A 16440-nucleotide genomic window follows, 5' to 3' on the forward strand; every position below is an offset into this window, starting at 1 on the left:
CAATTCACAGATGTTAGGAACTATCAGGCTGAGTGTGGGTGGAGAATGTCAAGTCTGAAATAGCTCCCCTGCCACCCTGGCACAGGCAGCAAAGAAAATGTTTCCACATGACATTCTTCGAACCAAAATTTCCTACAAGGAAAACACAGAGGGGAAAAATAAGAGGCAGTCACTGCTGTCTCAGAGGGCTCCCGGCTTTTGCTAGGGAGGTTGACATTTGTGCTGACATCAGCACAAAAGATGCACTATAAGTGAGCTATAGGGCAGCCTCTTCCCCTCTCTTCATACACGCAAACATATACGTCCACTTGAAGATGCAATCCCACTGGTGCATAGATACATGGACGCTATTTTTTCCTGCTGGAATCCATTTTAATTTAGCTCCTGATTCATATTTCATTCATTCTCCAAAACCACAAAACCAGGATAGGTTTACAGCCTGTACTATTTGGATGAGCTGTGGGGTGGGGGAAAACAGGGGGACAAAACAGGTTGCTTTCCTGAATGATTTTCTGTGTGACTCAAAAAAAAAAAAAAAAAAAAAAAAAAAAAAAAAGAAGGGGGAGGGGAGGATGCCTTCCTTCCTGGCTTTTATTTTCCTTCAGGAAAATCAAATCTGCTTTTCATCTTCGGTAGTTTGTTTTGGTGGACTTCACTCTTGTTTTTTTAAGCTTTAGTGGCCTGAAAAAGATACGATTAAGATATGATTTGTATTTTCTTTTCTCACTTTTATTTTCTCCTCAAGATATTTGAAAATATTGGAGTTTTTCATGTGGAAAATGTATATATTATTTACAGAACACCAAAACAATGAAAGATTTCTATATAATCTCAATTCTTTTGGAAAAAAAAAAAAAGACCAAAAGATATAGAGGAAAACATTAACAATTACATCTGATAGTTTTCTTTGGGGGGGGGGGGGGCAGGAAGGGGAGGCAGAGGAGCAAAAGTTCAGAGTTAATTTTAATTGAGGAATTTCCCCATATTTTGTCATTCAGCTTTTGAAACTGTGACCACAACAGACTGTTTGAACTGTGGCGCGAGAGAGACTGAAAATTTCCCCAGGCAACTTTACACAGGTACTAGCCACAGAGTTGACAAGGAAGGCTTTTAAAGCATGACAAAATTCAGCACGGACGCTGCACCCAGCAGAGGAAACTCTGGCCATCTGGAGACGAGGATGACCAGCGGCCACAGCAGTTTGCAAAATTGCAAGAGCTGCCAAAATTAAACTGTGAAGTCAGGCAGGAAGGCAACCAATGACGGGCGAGATCAGAAGTTCAGAGATGCCCCAGATGAGCTCCCAACAACAAGTGTGGCTGGCGTACACCAAAGTTTATTAAGGATGTTGAGAGGAGGGGAAAATATCCATGCAGAAGATGCCCAGCTGGCGAGGAGGGACTGGTGGTGATGCTCAGGTCACTTGATGAATCCCATTGGCCAAGTCCCTGGGAGATCCCACCCATTCGCAAGTGTAAAATAAATCTCTAAAGTTGTACCTCGTGTACCACTTGACATTATTGCTTTTAGCCTGCTGGCTTTATATCTATTTATTTATTTTATTTTGGTTTGTACCCAAAGAGGGGCTCGAAGGAAATGAATTTTGAACCAGCACCTTTCACCACCTTGCAGTACTACCCTGATCCCTGCATCCAGCGGTGAGTCTCTGAGCGTGACGTAACTCTGTCCTATCGCAGGTTTGATCTGAGTGTCTTGTGTAATTGTTAACTTTTCTGCTATTGTCCGGTGGCAACTGGGCTGCACGCGGAAAAAATGTGCCGCTCTCTTCATGCTCAGTGGAGCTTATTATTATTTTTGGCTTTCTAACAGGTTACTGTTTAATTATAGGCATCCGTTTAAGATATCTCCCTTTTCCTCTCTGGCATTAGAGAAAAAAAAAATTGATAAATAACATGAAAACTGATAGTATCTTTTCCCTGTGTTTTTGAGCAGAAGGTTACTCTGTGCTTTGGGTAGTGCAGGAATTGCTTTAACTTTCTATAGTGTGTTTATTTGTTCCTTTAAATGAAAAAGCTCCTGGAAAGAATATGAGCTTAACTATTAAGCTCTGAGATCTTGGAATTTAAAGGACAAATAAATAATTTAAAAGATTCAGAGAAGAAAAAAAACTGCCTTCTAAGAGAGAGCACTTTTCCAAGAATATTTTTTTCATTCTGTCTAACAGCCAACCTCAGAGCCTGACAACCACTCTTATTTTAGCTTTGTTGTTACACTGAGTTTTATAACTTTCCAGCAGATAAAAGAGCATGTCCGCACGAGGTATCACAGTATCACATTGTCAGTTTGTTTGTTTCTCCCAATAGAAGATACTATATTTAAGCATGTAAATGACATGTAGATGGTATTTTTCCAGTCGTAAAGTTCGGAGAGGTGAAATCCTCCGAGCACAGTCACTTGTCGAGCTACTTTAAGGCTAGTTTCTGGCTGTGTTTTGAAAAAGCCCTGGCTGTTGTCTCACAAAGGCATTCGGTCCCCGGAAGGGTTAACTATTAACCCTGCATCCTCTGCAGGGTGCTGGGGAAGGCTGCTTGTGTTGCATAGCTGCGTGTTGAAGAAAGGGCTTGGCCGCTGTCACCCAGCCCACGGCATTACAGGCAGCTTTGTGATCTCTTCTTTTTTTTTTTTTTTCCCCACTACCATGATTTGTTGCAATGTTTGGGGGGGGGGGGTTATCCCCCCTTAATCTGCTGGGTGCTCCGTGCCACCACTGTGCGAAGATCCTGGGGAGGACTGTGGAGACCTGGCAGCGACGAGGGGCTGCGTTTGGGGCCAGCGGAGGGGAAGGAGAGAAGGGGAGCTGGGAAATAGCGCACGGTCCTTGGCTGCGCTGCCGTGGCAGAGGAATATGGAATGAAGCTGGGGGTATTGGTTTCCCCAGCGAGACCTTCCACAACATGAGCCCCAGGGCTGGCTGGGCACACGCAGCCATACTCTGATCTCCTGCAAATCCACCCAGCCCCGCCGACCCTGGCAGGGATGTACGTGTGTCCAGGAGAAGAGCAGTACAAGAGCGGTGCCCGCCCGGGAAGGTGGATTCGGGCTGACAGCGGTAGGGTCTTTAGCAGACAAATAAGTTTCAGTGGCTGGAAGCCACAGCCAGGCAAATTCCCAAATAGAAAATTAAAAAAAATAATCAAACTGGAAAGCGTAAAGATGCGCTGGGAAGCGTACCTAAGCTCTGGGACAGCTCTCCAGCCCCTGTGAACTCTTGCCAGTCACACCCCATCCCATGTCAAAGAACAGGTTCATAAAATTGGTGCTGTGGCTCAGGCAAAAAACCCCAGCTGGAGCAGGAATTAAAGAAAAAAAATTCCCTTGGCTGTATTCTGTAGAGCTTTTTAAATGGGCCTTTCTGCCTTCAAATCTGCATCCTCCAGCAAGTCAGGCCTTTCACTAGAAATGCTGTTCCTTGCCACATGCCTTAGCAGTGTGCTCAGTTTTTAAGTGACCATGGCAGTGTGGGAAGCCTCGGGACAGCTTGGGGCAGATAGAGTTTGTGACACCCCTCAGTCAAAACCTGGTCGAGATGTAGCTTAGAGTAATAATGTGTCTCAGCTGCTATGCACGTCTGTTTACATGAGCTGAGAGTGGCATTTGTCCAGTTACTAGTGGCTGTGCTCTGCTACAGCTCAAAATCAGCTAAAAGCTGGTCCCAGAGATACTTTTCTCAGTCTGAAGACATAGGTGGTCTTCAGCTTTAAGCTCCATTGATTGGATATTCATGATGTGCTGGGTGACATTTGTGTGACTGATTTAACAAAATTGAATAGTTTCATAATTACATTTATTTTACACAGTTTGAAACACTTTTGCTTTGATGTGGTCAAAGTGTTTTCTTTAGCATAAACCAGTGTTCTTCTCTGCAACTTTAAAATTATATCTAGTAACAATCTAAACAACAAAGTGATAACGTTGAGCTGAGGCATGCTGGCAAAATAACAATAGTGAAAAGTGTTTGAAGCCCTGTTAAAATGGAGTGGGGGTGAGTGGGTGTGTGTGTGTGACACAGATTTCCCTGTAGGTCAGCGTGGAGGGGGAAGCAATTATAAATCCCAGTTAGCTCTAAGATTTGTGGCTTGGATTTACCCTCTGCCGTTGCTTCATCTATTAATCTCTTCACTTTGGGGGTGTCCAGCAGGCAGACAATGCGGGAGCCAGCTAAAACATTTCCTCTGTCAAGAGGTGAACACAGATCACACTTGGGAGTGTTAACTAATATGCCATTATAATGCTTGTATACTACTGCCTGTCATTTCACGGCAGTGAAACTATGTGCTGCTGCTATGGTATATTCAAACCCATGCAGTAATTCAGTGCCACAGATGAGGAAAAATAGCCGGGTGCCCAGACTCCCAGTGCTGTCTGGTTTTGTTTAGGTCACTCCAGCCTCTGTCTCAACAGGCCACCTTTCTTGTTTAGGCTACTTATTTCTTGTGGATATCAAAGCAAAGCACCCCCTGCATCACACAAAAGTACAGACGACTCAGCTGGGGCACAGGACAGCAGTGTCCTCCTTCACAGCCCCACTTTTTGCTGTGGACACTGGAGTTCAGTGCTGGAGCTGCAGCCCAGCTGAGAGAGGGGCAGAGGGGCACGGGGCACTGACAGGGACGTACATCCCTGTGCAGAAGTCAGGGATGCAAATGTAGCATGTGAATGTCTGAAGTGAGGTTGGAAAGGTATATCCTGCGTGTGCTCATCTTTCTTCTTCTTAAACAGAAAGAGCTAAGAGATGTTAAAATTCAGCAATAACAGAGTTGAGCGAAAACCTCAAAGTTTTTCTACTTCTGCTTTCTTTATGGAAGGGATTTGCATGAAACGCTTGAAATCAGTGATAAAGCAGTCTCAGTGCTCTGGCTCCTGGGCAAGGGAAGGTGCTGCTGTAAGGACAGAAGCACCTGCATTGAAGTGCCAAGTCGCTAACCCCCATGAATTACTTGTTTGGATGGTACCGTGGCAGCTCATCCTGTGCTGCAGAAAACCGAGGCTAGCTCTGAGTCATAAAATGAGCTATCTGAAATGAGTGGGATTTCCACCTTCCAAGAAGTGCCCACCTAGCTGCTGTTGAAAGTCACTAATGTAAGATGAAGAAGGCACTGTAATTATGATCAAAGTCCAGCTGTTGAGAGCTATGTAATTAGAGTCTCTCTCCAAAGCTGCTTTTTCTTCAGCTAATGCCTGGTTGGGGGAGTGATGTTTACAGATATGTTACTTGTGTTCTTGGAAATAATGGTCATTAGGCTGTGTTTTACCCAGGAGCTCTCCTCTTTTGGGGCTGTTTGGAATGCACCTGCTGGTGCACAGGACTACGGTCCTGCCTGCTCTGCTTGCCCCTCTCCCCATGCCCAGGCTAATTGGTGGCCTCAGGATTTTGCATCGATGATATGCTGAAGGCATTCACTGGGGCTTACTCCTCCCTTTTGAATGAAAGGCCTCTCGCACAAGCTGCTCTTTGCTCTTTCATTTCTGGCTTTGTATTCTCAGCCCAAAGTGATACGGCCCCACCTCCCAAATCTCACTAATAACAGAGGCTTGAGGAACAACCCTGAAATCCTCTGGTCTCTGCAGCACCATGCTGGAAACCTGGTTTCTCAGGCACGGTCCTGGGTTTTGGGGGGGGTGCCAAAAGAAAAAAAAAAAAATCAAACAAATGTCCTGCAACCAGGTATGTAGAAAAAATTCTATTTTTAGATGGGGATGAGGGAAACTGTCTGAAATGAGTTGAGGCATGGAAGGGAGGGGAGGGCATGGGCCATGGCAGCAACATCTATTGAGTGCTATATCTGGATGGATTTTGGTGAGCAGGGTCTAAGTTCCAGCCAGCCAGAGCTCCTGGGTTCAAAGAGATCGTTCATCAGGAGCATTGCACATGTTGCTTTACTTTTCTTCGTTGGTTCCACATGTATCAAACAGCTGGTAAACGGACTGCAGTTATCAGATAGGAGTCTCACCAATGTTAATGCTTGCAATGTAGCACAAAGGTGAAAAACTCACTGTGCCCAACGCTCGTCATTACTAATAGGCAGTAATGAAACAGCAGGTTTCTTTCCTTTGGGTTGGAAGGGGGCACATTCGGGCAAAATGTGCTGGCTACCCTCCTGATCACAGGCAGCAGCGTGCTGTGCCCCTTCATGGTCGTGGATCAATGCTGGCGTAAGCAGCTTTCCTTTCACTCTGGTATTAGCTGGGTGATATTGTGACAGAGCTTTGCCCAAGCTGTCACAGGGTAATGTCTTGCAGGAGTGTTTCATCCTGTGTGCAGGGTCTGCAGAATCCTTGCGTTTGGACAACTGCACGCTCTTTCTCTTTCCTTGTACTATGTCTGCTGAGGAATAACTGAACTCCTGCTATGACAGGGTGGACAAATCTCATCTGCCTTCACCTTTGAGATGGGAGCCCAAATTTGTCGTGTTGGCAGAAAGACCTGAAGCCAAGTAAGGAAAGCCACGTGACTTGGTATAGATCTATTTGCAGAAACAGCCAGTGATACAGCAGGTACTTTCCAAAGACTCAGAGAGGGGCCAGAAATTGTTCTGAGCAGCTCGTGGTGTGCTCAGAGCAGCCGGTGACTTCTGGAGGAGCAGAATTGGCTCCACGGAGGAAGGAAAGGTGGAGAGGAGCCAGCGAGGTGCTTTTTATTGGCCTCGGTGAGCTCTCCTGGAAGGTGGTGGTCACCTTCATGGATGTGCTGTCACCCCTGGTAGAAATCCCATGGGGAGGGGTCCCCAGCTGGAGCCAGATGTGCACAAGGGGACAGCATGCAGTGTGCCGAGACAGCTATTGCAGGGTGGCCTTGTGGGCAGGAGGGCTTTGCAGAGCAGCTCTGCAGGGAGGACATGCTGCCAGTATGGGACCTCTCAGCTGCCCCCCTGCACTTTGTCAAGGATGTGTGCTGCTGGTGGTGGGGAGGGGAGGGTATTTATCTCGTCTTTGAGGTCTGTTCTTTGGTTGTTCTCCCGTTCTTATACCGCAGTCTCATCAGAAGATGGGATTAGAAGATAGGACCTTTGCAAAACACTGCTCGAGAGCAGCATGTTAAAGCCTCTTCAGTTCTTTCTTCCTGGCAGAGCCCCTGCACTCTGCTTGTCCCCGCTGCCCTCCTCCATTTTGTCCCCGCTAAACCTCTTGGCTCTATGTCAGAGAGACGTGCTGAGGATGTCACAACCCCTTCACAGTCATTGCCAAAGACAGCACTTTTCTCTTTTTCCTCTTCAAAATGGTGTAGGCCCTTCAGGAGTGTTACAAGAAAATATTTGTCTGCTTGGAGGTCCCTTTAGTGCTGCTTAAAGGATTAAAGTGGAACCAAATCGATCATTTTCTGTTTTTCTTCCCAGATCTCAAAGGACTGCAAAGAGAATATGTAAAGTCTTTCATGTGGTCCTTTTTACTATGAGGAGAGAATACCTGATTCACAGGATCTTGCTCAACTTCCAAAAACACTGACGAAATTAAAGAAGCAACTTCTCAATAGCTCATCTGTTCAGAGATGTTTGGGGTGTTCATGGTACATGTTATAAGTTATACTCCCCTGCTGATTTGTGTGGTACCTTCTGCTACAAGCTAACTTGTAACAGCTCCTCTCAACAAACACAAGGACTTCTCGCCTGATACAGAGCAGAAGGGGTCAGCTTTGATTTTGGGAAAAATAAACCCCTCTGACATCCAACAAGTGGCCAAAGGAGTATTCAACCCTTATAAAAAAAAAAAGACCATAGGTGTTACAGGGCATGGGGGAGGGAGGAGGGTCTTGGGTGAGGAAGAAATCAAGGAAACTTAGCTTTTAATTTGGTGTCTAGCTCTAAGCTGGTTTTGCACTTCTGTGAAAACCTTCATGGGAATGTGGGCATTGTGGTGGGAGCCAATGGTTACACTGCCATACAAATTTTGACTTCTGTTTAGTTTAAAATTTTGTATCCCATGATCAAAAGTGAAATAATCAGAAGGAAAATGTTTCACTATAATAGATTTCTGAGGTCTGTTTGACTAGGTCTGCTGATAATAGATAGATAATATCCTTCCTTCTGCTTAGCTAGCTTCATGAAAACATCTCTATCTGCTCCTGCGGCTTACCTGGGAGTTTTTGGTGCCTGTTTGTAATCACTTACTACTGTGTAGCAGATCATCTCCCCACAGAATTTTGCTGCTGAGGCATCTCCAGTCAGGTGTTTGAATGCCACAGGGGGTCTGATATGATAAATACTGAGGCAGGTAAGCAAGGGGAATTCGGTTAGTGCGTAGAGCTATAAAGAGGACAGCCATGTCCAAGAGTGAGAAGGGGGAAACCCTGCAGTAAGTGGTCGGGGGTTCAGTAGGCTCTTTGCAACATAAAAATAAGTCTGCCTACAAAACCCTGCCTGGAGAGGTTCAATGCCTGTCTGGTTTAGCACTGTTGATATGCACCTAAGTCAATGCATGCTGAAAAAATGCACGGAAAGAAGCTTGCAGTGTGCTGGTGAGCTGGACACCGCAAGCAGCAGCTGTTCAGCTGTGTATTGCCAGCAGTGTCTGCCATTAAAGTCAGAAGTAGGAGCCAGAGCTGGTGGGGCAAAATGATAGGACTGCTGTGCCTGCTGTCAATGGAGTCTATGAGGTGGCTGTGACAGCTGTGAAATTGTAGTTCAGCTGGCTCTGAGAGTTAACATGGGCATCAGGTGTACAAAAATTACAGGATTAAAAATGTTAAACACCACAATTCCTTTACACTGTCTTCCAAGTTTGGTTGTGCATATTTGTGAATTTTCCTCTTAAAATGTACAGGCTGGAAACATCATTCTCGTGTTTAATGGAATGGGAGACCGATGTATTCATAGCACTCCAGGAGCTACTGCTTTAAGATAATCACAAGCAAAAATCATAAATCACATTAGGTGTGGCAATGTATTGATAAAATTATAGGGAACCAACCCTGTAATTTCTTAGCACCAGGCATAGTTGCAAAAATGAATATCCTGTGAGCACTCCAGGCAGTGTTCCCTTACATGCCAGCAGTGTTTCTGATAACCAGTTCACTTGTTCCTGTCTTCCAGGACTACAACCTGCTCTTAATTCTTTGTCCTTCATCTGCCACGTCTTGCAGCTATTTTGTGACACAGGGAAAGGTTTTTGCAAGTGCTTTTATTTCTGAGAGAAGGATTCTCTGCCCTTGGTTTTAGCAGTAGCTGGCCTGCCACAGAGTACCTATGTGCTGAAAAATGCAGCCAGCACAGTATTTAGCAAAGACTTCATTTTTCCCATAGGAGTATCACTGGTGGCAGGGGTGGGGAATGGCTGTGTGGGTAACAAGTGGGAGCTTCAACCAAATTCATATTACAGGAATCTGCACCTAACATCTGCTTTGCTGGCGTTTCTGTTCTGCATTTTAATTATTTACTGAAACACAGGATGTTGCTGTTTACAGTTTCCTGCTTCTGAAGAGTTCTGGGGACTTTCTGTATTATCATGATGATTTATTTTATATTTTTGTAAAATTCAACCTTCTCGAGAGAGTTTGAGAGAGGGACTTTGTAAGTCCCCTGAGCAGTTCATAGAGAAAACAACTTGTGTAACTAAAGACTGGAGCAGCTTTCGTAAAAAAAGTGGCCTTAGGGAACCAAGAGTCTTACCTGGCTCAACTCAAAATGTCACAAGTCTTTTGCAGCAGACAGTCCGAGACCCTTCTGTCCTAAAAAAGAATCATGTATTTCATGTTCTTTGTCTGGGGAAGCTGTCCCTCTCCTCTCTGACTATATTTATATGACTAAATGCCCTGCCATGCAAAGTATCCCAGAGCTGAAAATCAGCGTGGGCTGCATTTCTCTTTCTTTGCTTCCTTCTGGTGGGGGGCCATGTTAAGACCCATGTGGGATGTCCCCTCACCAGCCTCTCCCTGTCGCCTCCTCACAGTGGCCAAATTTGGGGAATGCCTGTCCTGAATGAACTGGGACAGTAGCAACTTGGCGCCTGCTGCTTGGCACGCAGGGATGCCCAGTGCCTTACCTGGTGTTGTAGCTGCAGCACACCAAGCACTTGGGCAAACAAACCCCAGCAGCTGTTCGGGTGACCCTGGCAGAGAGAGTATTTGATTCCTTCACACATCAAAAAGGTTCAAATCTCAGCAAGTTTGAAAGAAACTTCATTCTTGGCAGAGTGTGTTAGTGTCCTGGGGACCTTATCACCATCAGTAGCATTAAGGACATATGATGCAAGCAGGGAAGAGGCTCCTTGCAGGAAACCTATGCCAGGCTTTAAACAGAGCTCAGAGCATGTGGCAGGGCTGCAAGCCCAGCACGAGCAATCGGGGCTGCAAGCACAGCCAGAAAAGCCAGAAATGCTATGTGTGCCTCAGCCATGCCACAGCGTCTGGGTATTCCCGTTGGTTTGGTCCGGAAAAGTGCACTCAGTTCAGTGGATACAGTTGTAGCAGAGGTGGGAGGGAGCTAAATCCCACATCTCTCATTTTGTTTGTCTGTGAAGGGTTTTGGGTGGTGTCAGTGCTCAGGAGAGGTTTGGAGGGGATTGAAACTTCCATGCCAGGGAGAAGAGAGGCAGAAGCCCCTCAGTCTCTCTCCTGCTGGCTGGAAACACCCCAGAAATGGTGTTTGGTGCAGAAGTGTGAGGACAGGCGCTCAGTTTAGCCCACTGCCAAGACCAGATCTGAAAGCACAGCTCCCTGAGCACCTCGGTCCTGACCCACAAATCTACAGCCAGCATCTTCATCCCAGGGACTTGGAGGGCAGTAGGACACCTGGAGATTTGAGCTGGGCTTACCTGGTTTTCCAAAGCCCATGGTCACCCGCTGCAAAAGTCTCCTCTTTTTCCACTAAGCCTCGCAGCAGCAGGCTGAATGAGGCATATCTCACGGTCGGGTGCAGCTGCATGATGCCCTGAGTGTTCACAGCTTCTGCGGAGCTGCCTTGGAAGGATTCCATGTAAATGCACCATATCTAATAGTAGAGTCACTCTGTCAGTTCCCATACACTATACTTCTATGTATATCTGCCACTAGATAGAGAATACTGTGCTTGAAATGACCTATTATCTACTCGACTGGGTGCTATCTGTATACCATGGTCTGGAGCATGTAAATCAGCAGTGTGAGTTCCTCAGATGATGCTTCATCCCTGCACTCCCTGGCAGAAGCACTGAACCAGATTTCATGTCTGCAGGCATGAGCACTGCATATGAGGTCGTGTTGGGTTCTGACTGTGTCTTTTAAAAGACGTACAAACTAACGTGTTGGGTTTGATTTTTTTTTTTTTTTTCCCCTGGTTTAACCCTGTTATTCTTTGGGAGAAATACTGCTCTGGTTTTGCTCCCTAGACTGTAACAGTTACTTTTTGCACCACTTAATCTCATTTTTATTGTGTTAACAAGCAAGCCAGTCAGGAGCCCAAAGAGATCTCCCTGGCAGCTACCCAGCACAGTGCTTGTCCCTGGCTTGGAGGACTGGCTGTGCTCAATGGCTAACCTTTGGTCTGGGGGTTTCTCTCAGATTTGCTTGGTGATGTGCTGCCTGCGGCTGGTGCTTGTTCTGATGGTGCACAGCCTTTAGAAAGAGATGAGCTGAGGACATTTGATGGTGGACTGAACTGTAGGAAGCTCAACCTAGACCATGCCTAGCTTGTCCACACTACGTAAAATGAGAGGTTAGGCTCAACAGTGCTCACAGTTGTTTCCTCTCCAGACAGCACAGAGCTGAGGCCAGGGCCACGTCTGAAAAACGTGCTTGCATGTAGATAAGGGATAATACACAAACCAGACCTTGAACCTGGGCCAGACCAGCAGCGTGGATGTAGCTGAGGTCTTTCCTTGCTGCTATAGCCTGTCTAGAAGTGGAACTTTTCTGCTGGGTTTGTTTTTTTTTTTTTCCTTCCCTTAGTTCTGGCCTCTTTCAGAGCTTTGTAGTATCCAATAAGAGCCAGTTCCTGACACTCTGACTGCCTTTCTGAAGCTCCGATGTGCTTGGCTGAATTATTTTACCATCTGCAATAAATAAAGTAATTTCTCATTCTGTGTTGTGGTCCCTGTATTGGTGTGATGGAGGTAGACTAGTGAAACTTGAGAGATGCTGGTTGCACTCCACACTGCAGAGTTTCAGCAGACAATAGTTACAAGATTCCTATTTCCTGTGGGAAATACTGAAAGCAAGCTCCTTGTGAAAAACAGACAGCAATGGACTGCTGTAGATATTGTTATTCGGTAAATGCTGTGCTCACAAGAAAAATACTGACGAGCAAATCTCAAAAGGGGGAATTCGATTCAGCAAGCCTCAGGAAGGTCAGATTTCTGGCCATTGCCTCTTCAGAACTTTTCGATTTTCCTATTACATACCTAAAATCACTACAGAAGAGTTGTAAGAGCTGTATTTTGTCATGACTGTCATGTTTTGAAAATGACCTCACCTGCTTTCATTTCTGGGACTGTTGTTTTGTTTTCTTTTAATATTCCCTGATGCTGCAGAGATCTGGATAACTGGAAAGGATGCAGTTAGCTGTTTGAGGCTGCTTTGGGCATTTAACACCTGCCTTTTCCCGCCTTCTCCTCCAGAAAAGATGAGGGGTCTCCCCATACTGTGCAACAGAATGCAACAGCAGACATCTCCGAGTCTCCTTCCCTGGTAACTTGTGGATGTGCCCCCAGGTACCTGCTGCAAACCATTACAGATGGTGCATGAGTGGGTCATGGGATGATTTGGGGTGAGGCGGTCCCCCGGGAGGCACAAAAGATGGTCTCTGTTGTCTTTAATTGTAGCTGCAGCTGGGCAGCAGAGGTTGGCATGTGGCAGCAAGGCTGGAGGCAGCACTGATCCAGCAGCAGACCTCTCAGCAGAGATCTGTGCTCATCCTCTCCTGTACCGAGGGGAGGAGGCATCATTCCATTTGTCCTGCTGTAAAACTATGAGAGCTGGCTGGCTGGCTGCAAAAAGTCTTGTGTAAACTTTGAAAGGTAGACCCAAATGTGTGTTTTCAGCTGGGTATCTAAAACTGAGCAAATGATGTCTATTATTTAGACCAAAGGCTTTTTTTTTTTTTTTTTTAGATGGACTTGAAAATGCTTTGTGGCTTCTGAACCGTTTGCCTGTAAAGTTTATCTTACAATACTTATTTTAGGACTTGGCTCAAAAATACCTGAGAATTTTGAGGGCTGGGCCTGGATTTTCCACTCATGTTGCTTTTGAGAAGACTTTCTCACTTACTGCAGTAAAAGCTCTCACCTCTGCCCAGCAGCTCTGACTCCTCCCTCTCCAGATGGGCACTGCTTTTAACCATCGCTGCAAATAGGTTTGGGGAAGGGATTGATCAGAAAAATGAGTTACAAAATAATACAATTGCAACTGCTTTTTAATTGGCTTTTTTTTTTTGTTTTAATGTTTTTTAAAAATGGATGGAGATTTAAATTTTCTTTTATTATTTAAATTTGGAAAGTCTCGGGACCATGTTTCCCTGGAGATATACTGACGGTGAACAGGTCTCTGTGTGCTTTACAAAGTTGGTGGCACTGCTGTACCTCAGGAATGGAAGCGCAAAGATGGACCCAGGGGCCAGGGGTTGAGCTGGGTGTCCTGAGCTCCAAGTTTGCGTTCTTATTCTGGGCTTCCCAACACAGGTTGCTCAGGCTCCTGGGAAGTCTTCTGGAGGCTACAAGGGCTCTGTACCCCAGACTAGAAAGCACCAATTGCAGCAGGCAGATGGAGGAGTTGCTGTGGCGGTGCTTTCACCTCGGCCAGAGCTCCATCTCTCTTGGCTCCTGCTGAGAAAGGGAGTGGGTGTATGGGCTGAGCAGAAGGGGAGGGGATGTCCGCAGCTGGGTGAGGAGGTAGTTTCCAAGGATGGGTGAGAAGGGGTGGGTGGAGAAGGGGGTGTCCAAGGTTGAGTGGGAGATAAGAGAGGTCCGGGAAAGTTCACAAGGTGCTGAAGGAATCCTCGGAGGAAAAAAAAAAACATTAGGGGTGACTTGCTCGAACAATTAGGGGATGGTGCCTCTAGTGAGGGTGGAGTGATTAGCTGCCTGAAGCCCTGGGGACAAAGAAATGCTTCTATTGTGTAGAAGCGGTCACTGTTGTCCGGCTGATAGTGATGACATGTAGATAGCAGATGTGATGAGATGTAGATAGGAGATGCAGCAGGTTCCTGGCTGCAGGGGTTACTGAGAGGACTCTGAACTTCTTCTTCCAGAAGCTGTTCCTGGCTGTTTGCAGGGAGCAGGCCATGCAGTGCCCAAGCTGGGAAGCCCTCGGCAGGATAGCAATGGGAACGCAGAGGGAGCCTTTTTCTCCCAGGGGAGCTCTGCTGCTAGCACTGGAGCAGGGTGCTGGCATGGGGCCCAGGGCTACAGTGATATAATGTGCTTTGAGGGGCCACCGCTAAGCTGCAAATGTTGCATCCACTGTAGGCATAGTCTTACTCAAGATGACTGTAACTGAAAGAAGATGATGAATGGGAAAAAATCCCCCTTGTGTTTTGCAGCGCAGTGAATTAGGAGGATCATTCTGTGCAGCCAGTTTCACTTTCTTTGATACAGGTCAGTCTTGCCCGTGCACTGAAGGCTCAAGTAAAGAGCAACCAGAAAGCCGAACCATCCATTCCTGCCCTTTCCATTCAGCTCACGCATACGCTTCCAAAAGAGAAATCTAAGTTACAAGGAGATCAGGATGCACTGTTACAGTAGACTCTAGCAGAACACAGAGTTTTTATAAGCAACACAGTCAGCATTCCTCTGAGACAGAATTGCTTTAATTCCTCTGAATTATATATATGTCACAGTTGAAACAGGGCATGTGCAACGCAAGCGTCGTTTGCCTAGAGAATAGGAAGAAGCTAGCAGTCCTGCCTAGGCTGTCCTCAACATAGGACACCGGCAGTGTTACAGAGCCCATCACCGCTGTCACTCCCAGTTCCTTCTTGTGTTCCCCGTATCTCCTTGGCTACTTCTGAGATCAGTGTTCACCCTTTGGGCTGTTAGCTTCTTTCATTTTCTAATGGACATCTCTGTGACGCTGGCCCACTTTTCTCTCGCTGCCCCTCCCCCTAACCCATGCTGCTGTCCACATGTTTTTTAGTGAGATATCCGATCTGGGAAACATCTGAAAAATGTGGGATCTGGGAAAAAAGGATGGACATTTGAACCATAGGTGAAAGTTATATTCCGTCTCAAAAAAATCCTATGTGTCAGTGTTTGTTATTCCTTACGTTCGCCCTTCAAAAGCCATGCATCCATCAGTCTTCTTCCAGAGATGTTTTCTAGGACTAACACATAGGAGCAGTGTTATATTTGGACTTGATGGTCTTAGAGGTCTTTTCCAAACTTAATGATTTGATTTGATTTATATGGAAGGAAAATCGGAAGGATTTAAAGAAGTTGCTGGAAGTCTAGATTTTAAAAAGCTGAATCTGAAAGCTGTGCTGGAAATCTAAACGAGAATAAATACTTGTGAGGGCAGTTCAGCAGGACCTGCCTCTGCCAGGATGGGAGTCAATCTCTTTTGGGCTCACAAGAGCCAAGACCTTGGAATATGGCATTAGGAGAGAAAGAAACAGGAAAATATGTAGTACAGTGCAGTTCATGCTGGGAAGGGGGTTTGCTTGTTGATGAAGTAGACACAGAAAGAGGCATAGATAGAGGTGCAATACAGAGTGCTGAAATTCAACAGCAATCTCCTCTCTGAAGGGAATGAGAGCCTGCATATCTACCATTTGGCTTTTATTTTGGCCCCCCTGTTTACAACAATGAACCTGTCTGATGACCAACGGTCTCTAACGGGTGCTTCCAGGGTGTGCTCTGCAGGCTGAGGGTGACTGATGTGGCCGTGGGGGACAAGCCTGCTCCACGCTTCGGGGAATTCCAGATGACACTGCCTGCCAGGCGCACGCTTGTCCCGTGCTGCTAGACCCTGCTTCCTTCTCCTCTTGCACAGCTGTGAGCTTCATAAGGTAGCGATGTCTGCAAATCACTGCAGTCTTAAAATGCAGAGCAGGGGGAATTCCAGCAGGATGAGGTCTGCCAAGTTCCTCGAGTTTTAACGGTACAGTCTGAAAAGGAGCCCCCTCCCCACTCAAGAACTAAAAATACAACTAACACCAAGATTCAGGCAATTAAGTGTAATACTCATGAACTTTAAATCATTTGTTTACCATTGCTTTTGATTTACTTCAAGATGTGACTGGAGAAGGCAGGGACCAGCACATGCATTGGGATTGATGGAGATGCTGACTTCTCTGCTCTCTGACTTACATCTCTATCTGGCCCACACCCTGTGACAGTTGAGGGCTAATATATTAATCTATGAAGGAATTAAGGGCTGTTAAGTCGTTAACTGCTGTAAGCATTTAGGAAGAAAGATTAGTTTTTAGTCTGGGCATCTGGGTTTGAATTCTACTTCCACCCTGAACTCTGAGTGTGGCTTAAAGCCAGTCACAGCATTTCTGCAGCTTTGGTTTTCAT

At 46.0% G+C, this 16440-nt stretch overlaps 1 protein-coding gene across 1 annotated transcript in view; it reads left to right on the plus strand.

Moving 5' to 3' along the window:
* The first annotated feature begins 1319 nt into the window (after positions 1–1319).
* TP63 (tumor protein p63) overlaps positions 1320–16440 on the plus strand; it is a 109671-nt gene continuing 94550 nt past the window's right edge. Inside the window, 1 exon segment of the mRNA XM_030029117.2 lies at positions 1320–1658. Within this exon segment, the coding sequence (XP_029884977.1) occupies positions 1597–1658 (62 nt within the window). The 5' untranslated portion in view covers positions 1320–1596.

This window comes from Aquila chrysaetos, chromosome 10 (assembly GCF_900496995.4).
Source record: "Aquila chrysaetos chrysaetos chromosome 10, bAquChr1.4, whole genome shotgun sequence".
Lineage (NCBI taxonomy): Eukaryota > Metazoa > Chordata > Aves > Accipitriformes > Accipitridae > Aquila > Aquila chrysaetos.